This window comes from Orcinus orca, chromosome 6, assembly GCF_937001465.1.
Source record: "Orcinus orca chromosome 6, mOrcOrc1.1, whole genome shotgun sequence".
Taxonomy (NCBI): Eukaryota; Metazoa; Chordata; class Mammalia; order Artiodactyla; family Delphinidae; genus Orcinus; species Orcinus orca.
The window spans coordinates 37,849,900-37,861,975 of NC_064564.1; the positions used below are offsets into that span (position 1 = coordinate 37,849,900).

Consider the following 12,076-nt stretch of genomic DNA (forward strand, 5'->3'; position numbering starts at 1 on the left):
TATCTAACCTTGAAATAGTCCTACCTTACCTGAGACAGGGCAGGAGAACAGTATTTAAGATGGGGCAAGAACATGCAGATAGACAAAAGGTACCCACTTGTCAGTGCCAGAGAACCCCTGGGACCTTAGCCACCTGATATTCTAGCCCTCATGGCCCCTTATTCATGTGTAAGGGAAGGCCTGGAGTTCCACTGGCATAAGCCTGTTTGTCTACTGTGACTTTATTTCTTGTCCTTCAGGCTGTGTTCCAGCCTCTATATTTGAGCACTGGCTCAGAAGATAGGATAAGATAAAGATTCCAAGTTTCCCAACAGAGGCTAGTGGGTTAATTTGGTTCTAAGAAATATAACTCAGTGTACTTAACAGGCAGACCATCTGTTGTGATGTCCCTTTGCTATTGTGACATCACAACAAGCCTCATACTGGGAACTAGGACTGAACAAAGAAAACAGAACTACCTAAATTCATACCACCTGTGTGCAACACAGAGCATTCCTGACTACCATTAGTGTATATTTTAAGGACTTTCAATAAACCAAATTTAAATCCCACCAATTGCTTGTCTTCTGTAACTGATGTATGTGCATTCTAATGACACTTCTGGTTTCTGTCTATCTTTTTCAAGATAAGCATGCCTTGATTCCAACTTCATGTTGACAAATGGTTTTGGAAAATGGACCTCAAGAGAAGTCAGTATCTGCCCACAGTTCCAATCCCAGCAGGAGACACACCCTGAGAACTCCATAATCAACAAACTAAATGATCTATTCCTTGGGCTCAAAGCCCCAAGGATACTCAGACATTTCACACTGTACCCTCCCCTCAGTCATCCTCGTCAGGGACTCTGATAAGCATGCTGCTTGATACAGCGAGGCAGCAAATGGGCCAGTAAGTATAAACAGCTGTACTTACATGTGTCTGGCTTGAGCTGACTATTGGTGATGCCAAAGTACTGGGGATTTTCAATGACAGGAATCTTGGTCATTCCAATAATGACAGCATCAGGGCCACCCTCTGAAGACGACGGAGTGTTACTCCCATTGGAGATGTGATGGAGTGGGCTGGCAGAGTCATCATCATTGCTGATAACTGAGGCTGGGCCTGGAGTTGGAAAAATACATATGCTCCTGTAATTTTTCATGGCTTTCTTGAGCTATAATTCACATACCTAAAATTCACCCATTTAAACTGTACAATTCAGTGGGTTTTAGCATATTCAAAGAGTTGTGAAACCATCACTACAATCTAATTTTAGGAGATTTTTATCATCTCAATTAGCAGTCGCTTCCCTTTCTCCCCACTTCCAGCCCATTCTCCCCGCTTCCAGCCCTGGGCATCCACAAATTTACTTTTTATTCTATGGATTTACCTACTTTGGACATTTCATATCAATGGGATCATATAATACGTGATCTTTGGGGCTTCTTTCACTTAGCCTAACGTTTTTAACGTTGATTCACGTGGTAGCATGCATCATTACTTTATTCCTTTTTATTGCCAAGTGATATTCCATGGCATGGATACACCCCATTTTGTTGATCCATTCATCAATTGATAGAAATCTGGGTTGTTTAAAATTTTTGGCTATTATGAATAATATAGCTATGTGCACTCGTGTACAAGTTTTTGTGTGGATATATGTTTTCATTTCTCTTGGGTGGAAGTGCTGGGTCATATAGTAGCTTTACGGTTAACCTTCTCAGGAGCTGCCAAACTGTTTTCCAAAGTGGCTGCACTACATATCTTATATCCGCAACAGCAATGTGTGAGGGTTCCAATTTCTTTACTTCCTTCTCCTGTAATTCAATATGCAGCTTTCCTCTCTGTTCTCTGAACATCTTTAGAGCACTCTCTCATTGAAACTCCCAGCATGAATCTAGGATTCCTGTTGTACAGTGTACTGAAAGACGTCCTAGAAGTTCAAAGATCTGATCCTTTCACCACTCTCTGGACAAATCACTTAACTTTTTTGTACCTCTACATCTGCTTACACGTGTAAAATATGCAAAATAGTATCTGCTTGTTACTTTCTGAGACTGGAATGAAACTACTGATATGAAAATGTGCTTCATGAATATGAATTACTACTAAGTATTACTAAATAAACTTACGAATAACTGGTCGACTAGAATTGCATCGGCCTGTCCTATTACTATGCTCCACTTTCTGTATATTCTCTCAGCAGCGGCACCACTTTTGCACGCAAAATACTTTCACAGCAATAATGGACCAATCCCATGGCAAAGTTCCCTTTTTGCCTTTAGCCATAACATTATTTGTAGTGTCATTACATGGATGTCTTTATACTAAAGCAATAACCGTAACATTTTTCATACCAGATTTAAACTTTCCAGTCCAGAGTCTCAGAACGTATATACCCATAAATACAGTCTACTGTATCTTGTCTAAACAATTCAACCATTGACCTATAATGTTTGCAACCAAAAATACATTCACAAAGATAAAGGTCTACATTCATTGAAAACTTGCAAACAATTAAGATCTCAGTGGCTTTTGACAGACACGCCCTACAGGGAAAGTAGACAAAGCCCCCTAGTATAGTACACAGGATTCTACAGTATCCTGAATAGGTGCAGGGTCTTCCAGAAGGCTCCCACTGGCCAGGGTTACTATAATAAGCTAAGAGGAAGACAGGAAGAAAAGGATATGGAGGAAAGACAAAGAGAGGGCAATGAGAAGGCAAAATCCAATGTGCAGAGAAGACAAATGTGTACTGGTTAAATGAAAGCCTTAATCGCTATTTCCTGAGCAAGACCACGTGCGTTTGCCCAGCCCCCCAGGATGTTTCAGCACCTCCAGCAAATCTCTACCTCTTCCTCACATTTTACTTTTTCTGTAAGAAGCACAGCAATAGAAACAAAAGTTGTTGTATCATACTTTTTTGAATTCCCTACGAAATATCACGGTAATCCATCCCCCAACCTCCAAGATCCATTTTCCCTCTTATATGGGGATTATCACAGTTTGTAGGGATAACGACATTCCCCATCTAGCTGAATCTTAAACTAGGCAGGAGGCAGCCAACTGCTATTATAGGTAATTTTTTTTTTTTTTTTTTCGGTACGCGGGCCTCTCACTACTGCGGCCTTTCCCGTTGCGGAGCACAGGCTCCGGACGCGCAGGCTCAGCGGCCATGGACCGGGACACGAACCCATGTCCCCTGCATCGGCAGGCGGACTCTCAACCACTGCGCCACCAGGGAAGCCCTATAGGTAATTTTTAAAAACACTCTCTCAAGGGGATGTGTATTTAAGTTGCTTTTAATGATACACTCCGGCTTAATTCTGCAAGCAAGTCCTCACACAGCCAATTTAGAAGCCACAGAACACTCAAAGCAAAGGCAAGCTTACCAGTTGTATTCATCTTGAGCCTAGCTCACCAGTGTTAGTAAACAGTGGAAATTCTGCCAAGAATAGCTACACAGACAAGTCCTTTCTAATATCCTTAACCATCCCTGTTTTATGATTCTTGACAGGCCCCGATCACCCAGAGCTTAAACCCAGAGGTGGAAAATGGAAATGTGTTATGCTAAGCTTTCTGCATCTTGTCAAGAAAACCTTCCCATCATGGGCTCCCTTGCTCCAGTCCCGGTGCAGCTGTCCCCTCCTTCGACGTTACCAAAGCACGCTACTGTCCGAGCTCCCCGGGAAGGGTGCAGTAGAGGCCACACATTTCTCAACAGATTCCAGGCTTCACATTTACCCCCAGAAATGCAAGAGTTGTCAGGTTCAAACACTCCACATGCTGTCAGAAGGCCAGCGATATCTGCTTCTGGACTCCCTGCAACAATTAGAAACGCACTGATCCCAGTTGCTTTTCCTCTGATTCCCTTTTGGCCCAGGACAGGCTATCCACATTCCCATAGCATTCAATCATTTTGGAGGAGGATGATACTTAGAAGACAATGTTGAAATTCCTCCAGGAATTCGGGCTCTGAAGCATCTGCCATGCACACAGTGGAGTCTTACTTAAAGAGTTCAACCAAGGGACTTGCTCTTTGCTTCTCCATCATCAGAGGACACCCTTTCCTTCCTGTGGCCTCGCTGAGTAAAACCCCCACCTCTGAGGTAACAGATTCCAAGGGGAGAGGTTCTCTGTTTGGGGGGAAATTTTTTAAGCACAGAAGCGGTATAAAGCACCAGAGGTAATCTTTCAAAAGCTTTTTCACTTTGCCAGAAGGTCACTGTTGACAAATCTGAGCGACATATAAACCTCAACAGTTTATCAAGTGGAATGTTAATTCAAGTGCTGTTTTCTTCATTATTGATGTTCCAAATCCTGGAAGATTGATACGGCTGGCAAGGTTGCAGAGATTCAGCCATTTTTCTATGAACATTTTGATCGAATGGAGCACAGCAAAGCTGCAAAGGGGGAAAGCTCTCAGGGGGGAAGATGAATGTCTATATAATTTGACAGCAGCCTGTCTGCGCATATCATGGATGTCTCGTTATGTGTCTGTGCACGTGGGGAAAACACCCCAAAAAGACAGACAGAAGAAGAGTCAGGGGCACATCACAGCGGGTGAGAAATTCATAGGAGGACTTGAAAAAATGTCTTACAATGTTAACAAAGTTTTAAATTGCTGGGTATGTGCGGCTTGCTGAGCTTGGGGTACATAGTTCTAATTACTGAGCTGACAAGTAGGAGCTATGCCTGGAAACATTTTTAGCCCATTTTTATTTTAATATGTCTCACATGCAAAGAGGCATTTTTCTTTTACCAGAGCTGCTCGGTAACGTATCCTGCATAAATGACTTTACAGACATTTTTAAACCTGACTGAGACTTTTTTCCCTGATAAGAATTGATGTAAGTCATCTGGAGAAAGAGATTCCTTCTCTCAAGACCAACATGTCTTCAAGGAGAGAGACAGATTATTCTTAAATAGCTGTATTAACCATGTCTTTTATTTTCTGATGCTTCAACATCTGAGGCTTTGGTGACAGAGGAGGGACTGCCAATTCCTAGAGATAATAAAGTACCTGCCTACGAGAGTACGTTTCATATACAAACTGACCAATCCACAGTCTACGCCCCCAACCGCATCACTTACCAGGCTCCCACACTCCAGTCCACTATCCACCTGCCCCATCATCCCAGAGCCAGGTATAAGACAACTGGGGACTGTCCCTACATCCCAGAGCCCACTGACCTTACTCAACCCAGCCAGTCCTAAACCTGCTTACCCTGCCTCGCCCATTCCTTTCTGCAGAAACCACAATAGAGGCTCTTGTCTATGTTTTCCCCTTACTCCCTCTGCCTCCTGATGGACCCTGGGCCCCTTCAGCACCACGGTCCCCACTGTGTCATGGCCTGCCCTCTTCTCTTGGGATCTGTGAGTAACAAACGATATTTTCAGTGGCAGTCGTCTCCAGACCTGTGGCCTCCCCACAGCTGAAAAATCATAAAACCTACATTTTAAAGCAGCGGCACTTCTGATGAACTGTAGCTGAAATAACAATTCTGGAGAAGAATTCCCTCTGCTGTAGCCTAAAAGGGTGAAGCCCAGTTTTTGAAGCTTTCCAGGAACAAGTGCCTCTCTGCAGAGCAAACCGGCCTGGAAAACGTGTACGTGGTTGCACCATGTAAAATGCCAATAAGCATAGTTAACTATTAATTTTATTTTTAAAGGGGAGATAAAGAGTATGGTGTATACATTTTCAAAGGATGTATATATGCCATACAATTTATTTTCTTTGTAAGGACGTAAGAAATATGTGATAGGTACATCTCTTGGGAGAGAGCTGGTGGGGGGAAACCATGGAGGTGGGTAAGAGAGACATTGTTTAATATTTACATTTCTGTACTGTTAATTTTTGAAAAATCTTATGGATGTATAATTTTTCTCTATGTTAACAAACACTCTCTGGGTACAGGGATAAATGGTGTTTTCGTTTGTTTGTTTTATTCTTTATCCTTTTCTGTTTTAAAAAAATAAATATTACTTCAAAAAAATTTACAACAAAACCAAAGCAAAACATTTACATGGTTGCACCGATCTGCTGTTTAGTGGAAGGAAGACCCCATTTCACGGCGCTGTTGTGAGAGAGTTTGTCACTCAACTCCCCTCTTCACCTCCACACACAGAGTGAGCACAAAGCCTTGGAACAGGGTACCTTCAAGACTGTATGGACAATCTCTCTGCTATCTTGGCAAAGTGCCTATGATCAGCTGGATCTGAAATTTGTCCCTGGGGAGTCACAGACAAGTCCTGAGCTGGTGGAGCTTAATGTTCCAACTGTGCCACACTCCGCTTTCTCTTTGCTGGTTAAGAGCTTTAGTCTTGGAATTCCTGGGGCTAGCTAAGGGTGAGGGTGACTTTCCCCCTTCAGGCCCTCTCTGGCTCAGTGTCTGCCACCTCTGGGTTCAGTGATTTTGGATCACTGGACCGACACTGAGAAAGGCTGTCCAACAGGAAAGGTCTGCTATCGGGCTCAAAAAGAGAAAGGAAACAGGCTTCCTTGTGTGGATGGGATGAACACGTATGGGGCGGATGGCTCAGAACTGGAAGCCTCCATGACCCTGGTACACTTCCCCTATTTTACAAGTTTCCCTATAGCCAACCTTGCTACCGAAATAAATACTAACCAACAGATACTAAAGATGGGGCCAGATCTTGGAAACACACAGGCAAGATGTAAAGACAGTTTGTGTTTTCATGCCTTCTAAGCAATTCCTGTTCATTGTCTCTGTACCCATAGAAAATACTGAACAAATTGGAGGTCCCGGGAGATCACACCTGATTCCAGTCCCAGTGATGAGTTACATTATCTGCATTCATTTCATAGCTACAAACTCTGCTTTTCAATTTCCAGCACATAGTCTGAATGCAAGGAACAGAATGCAATCAAGCACAAATCGTAGCGTCTGGACGTTAGAGTCTTGCTTTGAAAGAGAAGTGGTCAGAAACGAACAGCTGATTTCCCAATTCAGAAATTTATTACATGTTGGCCAATGGAAGAAAGTTAAGATCCGAACTTGCCCAGACTTGAATATTCAACCAAATGTTTGCTGTACATGGAGTTGGAGTGTAGTTGCATTTTATTTCCTTAACCTTCTTAAAAATGCAGCAACAAGCTAGATCTGGATGACGGTTAACACTCCCCCATAGGATAAAAACAAGGTGATGTCAAAAATACGAAACCATTTACTAAAGTCAATGTTCCTTTTCTGGAAAATTCTAGGCATCTTTCTTCATCAAATCAGAAACCGGGAACACAGAAAAAGAATCAAGGACCAACAAGTATAAAGAGAGTCAAAGCAGTTTCATCCTAATTAAACAACACAAACTCATTACTTATCCAAAGAATGAGGAACTACTTACCAACACCTTGTCTTGATTTTACTTTCCCAAATCCAAACCATGAGAAATCTGAAAACCACAACAAAACATAAAATAAACTTCGAAACAGAAGCGTAAACTAGAAGCATTCAGCACTGTCCCTAGAGAAATAACAAACTGCCCCAAAAAGCTCCACTGGGGACCAAAGCTTCCCCTCAAACACCTGGAAACTAACCCTTGGATTATTGTGTAAAGATTTATTTCTCATCCTGAGAACATGGAGGTTGGAATAAGATAAGAGACAGCAAGAGCTTGTCTTTGAGAAAAATGGCCCAAACCTAGGGTTAAAGGCACTGAGCAGATTTTCCTTCTCACTGTCTCTCTTCTCCCTTAAGTATCGAATCATCAAACAGGGAACTGCAGGGATGAAAACAACACAGTGCATTCAACAAATGCACCATGGCTCTCAACCACAGACATATGGGAAAATAATCAAAGAAAACAGATCTTTTCTGGAGCTAAGACAGACAGTACAAAAAAGGAACGTGAAATCCTCTGGGAGAACTGACACTTGGGCTAGATGGGAATTCAAGAGGAAAAAAGGGGTCCACAGTTCTACAACTGACTTGCTGTGTGGCGGTGGGCAGCTCCCAGCAGCTCTGCGCCTCTTTATAACACAAGGTTCCATGAGGCACGTGTGGGAAAAAGTGTGCCAAATGTTTGGAGGTCCTCCAGTGAATAATGCCACAATGAAATGCCTATTTATTTCCTGGGCCCGACTGTTCCCTTCTAGGTAATTTCCGCTGGGTTCAAAGTAAACTCTGCACAGTGGGGAAATCCCTGGATAAGAGGCCAATAAAGGGAATGGAGCCCAAATAAGTAGTAACTGTGTTTCTCAGCTCCTTACATCTGTAGTGATTTTTACAGGCAGGATAAAAAGCTACATAAGAGAAGAGCCCATCGAAATGAAAAATACATACGAAAACACTCTGCACACTCAAAAATGCCTTACAAAGTTGTCATGAATACTATCTTTCTCAAGTACATTTAGCCTTTCCTTTCTTAGTATTCTACAACTTCAGCTCTAAGCCAATTTTTACTTCTGATTGTTATTCCTCTGAATGCTTTCTTCCAGATTTTAAAAGGCAGGCCTCTGGCCTCCATCCAATGCCAAAGAAAGATTCGTTTGCACAGAAGAAAGTGACCTCATTCACTGGGTCCTCAGTGTAGCGAGGCCAGGCTGTGCCTGTGGATTTCTTAGTTACGACTTATCTCTTTCAAAATGGAGTGTATTTTCCTACTGGTCACTTTTTGTTTTTCTATACTTGTTTGATTTACATAGTTTTAATTAAATCGTGGATTGAATATCTGGACTCCTTTTTTCACTTGAGTACTTTTTCAAAATCATGTTTCTGTCTTACAGAGAGCCCACTGAAGGGCAAGGCCATAGCACTCCTCACTGGTTACCTGATTCAGATTATTGTCCACCATCCACTATCATAACCACAACTGCAATGAACATCTTTGCATGTCTTAGGTGCTCCCATCCCCATTTGCAGAAATCATTCCCTCAAGATAAATCCCAGAAATGGAATTACTGTGTCAAAAGGGGGAAATATTGTTAAGGTTCTCGATGCACGTTATCTAATTGTTTTCCCACTACATGAAGTATTACTTTCACCAACAGCGTACAAGAGGGTGGAGTGTATTTCCAATGGGAAAGCTAAGGGTGAACCATTTCCGACGTCTATCCTGCCATTAGTAGGTCTCCACCTAACTGAACAGAGACCTGGTAAGTACTCCCCTCCCATCTGTGCCGCATGACACCACTCACCCCCCACGTGTCCTAGGCTGGTGTTTGACACAGGTGCAGTAGGGAGAACTACAGGTACGAAAAGCATAAGAATAAAGCAGGTAACACTTGTGCAATCATCATAATTCATAAAATGCCTCCCCCACCTCAGACATTTCTCCCTTAGTCCTCAGTCAAACCCTGTAATATATCCCAGCTCCTTAACAAGGGGTTGAGACTCAGAGAGGCCGACAGACTTAGCAAAGGCCACAGCCTTTCGACGCCAAATCCAGTTTTTCCATTCTTTCTTAGTTGCCTTTCCAATCCTCCAAAATACTTAGCCAAAATTAGCCAAGCTGATGTAAATGTTGTAGCGTTTACAACACTACAATTAGGATTCAATCTTATATATAGAAAAGCACTAGAAGTAGTTATTCATTCCTCATTTATTTATTCAGCAGGCATAGCAGAAGATTCAAATACAAAGAGCTGTATGGCCTGCCCTCAAGGAGTTTACAATCAAGGATCAACTCGCGTGGGAGTACAACTGGGGTGTATGGGAACTCAAAACAAGGAGTATCTAGCTGAATCTGGGAAGCAGGTTGCTGGGGGAGCAGGTAAGGGGGGAGAGTTCTCTGGCTTCTGGACAATAGATTAAAATTTGCCAAGAATGGGAAAAAGCAGAGGAGGACATTCTCACTGTAAATAGTCCAGTTCTGGTTAGAGAGGGAAGCATTCATTTGTCAAGGGGCTGATGAAGCTGGAAAGCGGAAAGAAGCTGAAACACATAAGCAAGGGCCAGGTTAAGAGTTTGGAATCTATGGTGAAAATTGCAGGTAGGCCCTAGAAACAAACCAACCAACCAACTTCAGGCCAGGAAGGAACATAATCACAGTTAATTTTAGAAAGTGGTTGCAGGATGGAAACAGGATGATGTAATGGAAAGACTGAGGGCAAGAGACTGGTTGATGAGGCTGCTGGAGAAATCAGGGCCTGAGAGAATTGTTACTTGAGCCAGGTAGTGGGGAGGTGGGGCAGGGATGAGGAGGGGATGGCTGTCCGGCCTCTTTAGGGGAATCAAGAGGACTTGGCGATCGATTGCAAGTTGAGGGGAATATCGGAAATGAACAGGGACGTTCTTGGGTTTAGACTACAAGACACATGGTGATGCTGCCCAGTGTCTCCAAGGAACCTGGCAGGAAAATAGGCAAGGGGTTCAACTCACAGCATGCGTGTGGGGCATAATTCCCAAATAAGGTGACTATGTGTGGAAAGCCTCAGAGGGAAGCATCCAGTGTCTGGGGCTCAGGTCTGGAGCTCAGAACCCAGGTCTAGTGTCCCAAGTGGATCTGCTCAAGTTTAAGCGGAGCCCAGAGTCCAACTGAGAACGGAAGCTGGAGGCTGCAGCTGGGACACATTTCTTCTTGGACACATAGAAAAACACCCTTTTTTGTAGGTACAAATAAAAGGATATCCAACGAGGCTAACTTTTGACAAACTTATTCCTAAATTGCTAAAATACTTCTAAGTTCTTTTTAACAGTCACACAATTATTACATAAGAGAGACTATAATCTTCTTGACCATACGCCAGAGTTCTTGGAAAATTTAACAAATTAGGCAGAGCATCATCACGTTGATACGTCTCCCTTCCAAGAACTGTCCTTTGTTCGACTTTTTCTTGATGAATTTAAGCAGTAGTCTTAAAACCGTGGTACTAAATTTCACCCGCAAAAATTTCCCATAAGGCCAAAAAGAAACAATTTCTCAATTTCCTGTGATGTTTCACCCATTGGGAGCAGAGTCCTGCCAAGATTCATTTATTTTCTACTTAATAAGAGACACTTTATTCACTGCAACATAAAGGGCTCCTTCAAAAGCAAATGTAGTTGCAGCGAGCTTAAAGGAACTCCTTCTTTTGGAATCTAGACCAACAAAGAGTCTAAATTATGAAATTAACCAATTAAATCCATCTCTTCTTGAAGAAAGTTCAATCTTCCCTATCCAGAGAAGAGGAATGTAGAAAAGAAAATAGCGTATTAACACATTAACAGCTCTAAAATGGAACTCTAAATAAAATAAATAGCAATAAAGATTCCTTTTCAAATGTCTCTCAGAGGCAATCACTAAAATTTAGGGGGTTGAAAAGGAATATTTATGATGTAAAGGGGAGAATCAGAGGAAAGAGCGAGAAACAGGCAACATGGAAGAAATTTAATCTTCCCTGTGGTGCTGAATGGTACAAACACTAAATGTGATTTTTAGAAGGGCTCTGATCTCAAGAGAATGCCATTTCTGGATTTTTTTTGTAAGTTTCAGAAAAAATTGATTTTGTATATTAGAAGGAAAAGCAGCTCTTCTAACTCTGGAGGAATTAAAATTTGCTGTGTTCTCAATTGAAATTTCTTTATATATATATATATATATATTTTTTTAATTATTGAAATTTCTTTATATTTTAAGGCAAAACTCATCACCCTCTGCCCCCAAGAAAAGCATCTCTAATGATGGAAGCTAATGGGAGAATATGATTCACTGACAGAAATGCACTTCACTTCCAACTTCTTCTTCTTCTCCTTCGGAGAGTGGGCCACACCCACTCCCCGAAGGACACATAAGAGAGGAGCTATGGGCTCCTTGCTGCAGGGAAAGTTTTGAGCCCAGAGTAGACTCCATAAGTGCTTGGGTGAGCAGCCGACTGCCTGTTACCTCACACAAAGTAGGATGACTGGTCATTGCAGTGGAAAGGAAATGAATGCAAAGACCGCTTTGTGGACAATACAATCATCTCTCTTTCCAACTGACACATAATCGGAGTGAGTAATAGTTTGCTTCAAATTAATTCCAGTTCCTCAGGGCACAGAATAGTGTCGTTTGGGGCCAAGTTTCCACTTCAATTTAAACTTAATCTTTTACTTAAGGACACAACCTTTATATATAAGTCCCATCTCCACAGACCAAGAAGAGGGCTCACTTTGAGTTA

The 12,076-nt window shown here is 42.2% G+C and overlaps 1 protein-coding gene across 10 annotated transcripts in view; it reads right to left on the minus strand.

Moving 5' to 3' along the window:
* Positions 1-12,076, minus strand: part of NTRK2 (neurotrophic receptor tyrosine kinase 2) — a 384,042-nt gene that overhangs the window by 169,518 nt on the left and 202,448 nt on the right. For 5 of the 10 annotated variants that reach the window (XM_049711806.1, XM_012538905.3, XM_049711807.1 and 2 more), the window contains 2 exons: positions 7,345-7,392; positions 913-1,101 (listed from right to left, as the gene is read on the minus strand). In XM_049711806.1, the coding sequence (XP_049567763.1) occupies positions 913-1,101; positions 7,345-7,392 (237 nt within the window). The remainder of the gene's footprint in view (positions 1-912; positions 1,102-7,344; positions 7,393-12,076) is intronic. The other 5 variants (XM_049711808.1, XM_049711809.1, XM_049711805.1 and 2 more) reach the window with 1 other exon arrangement.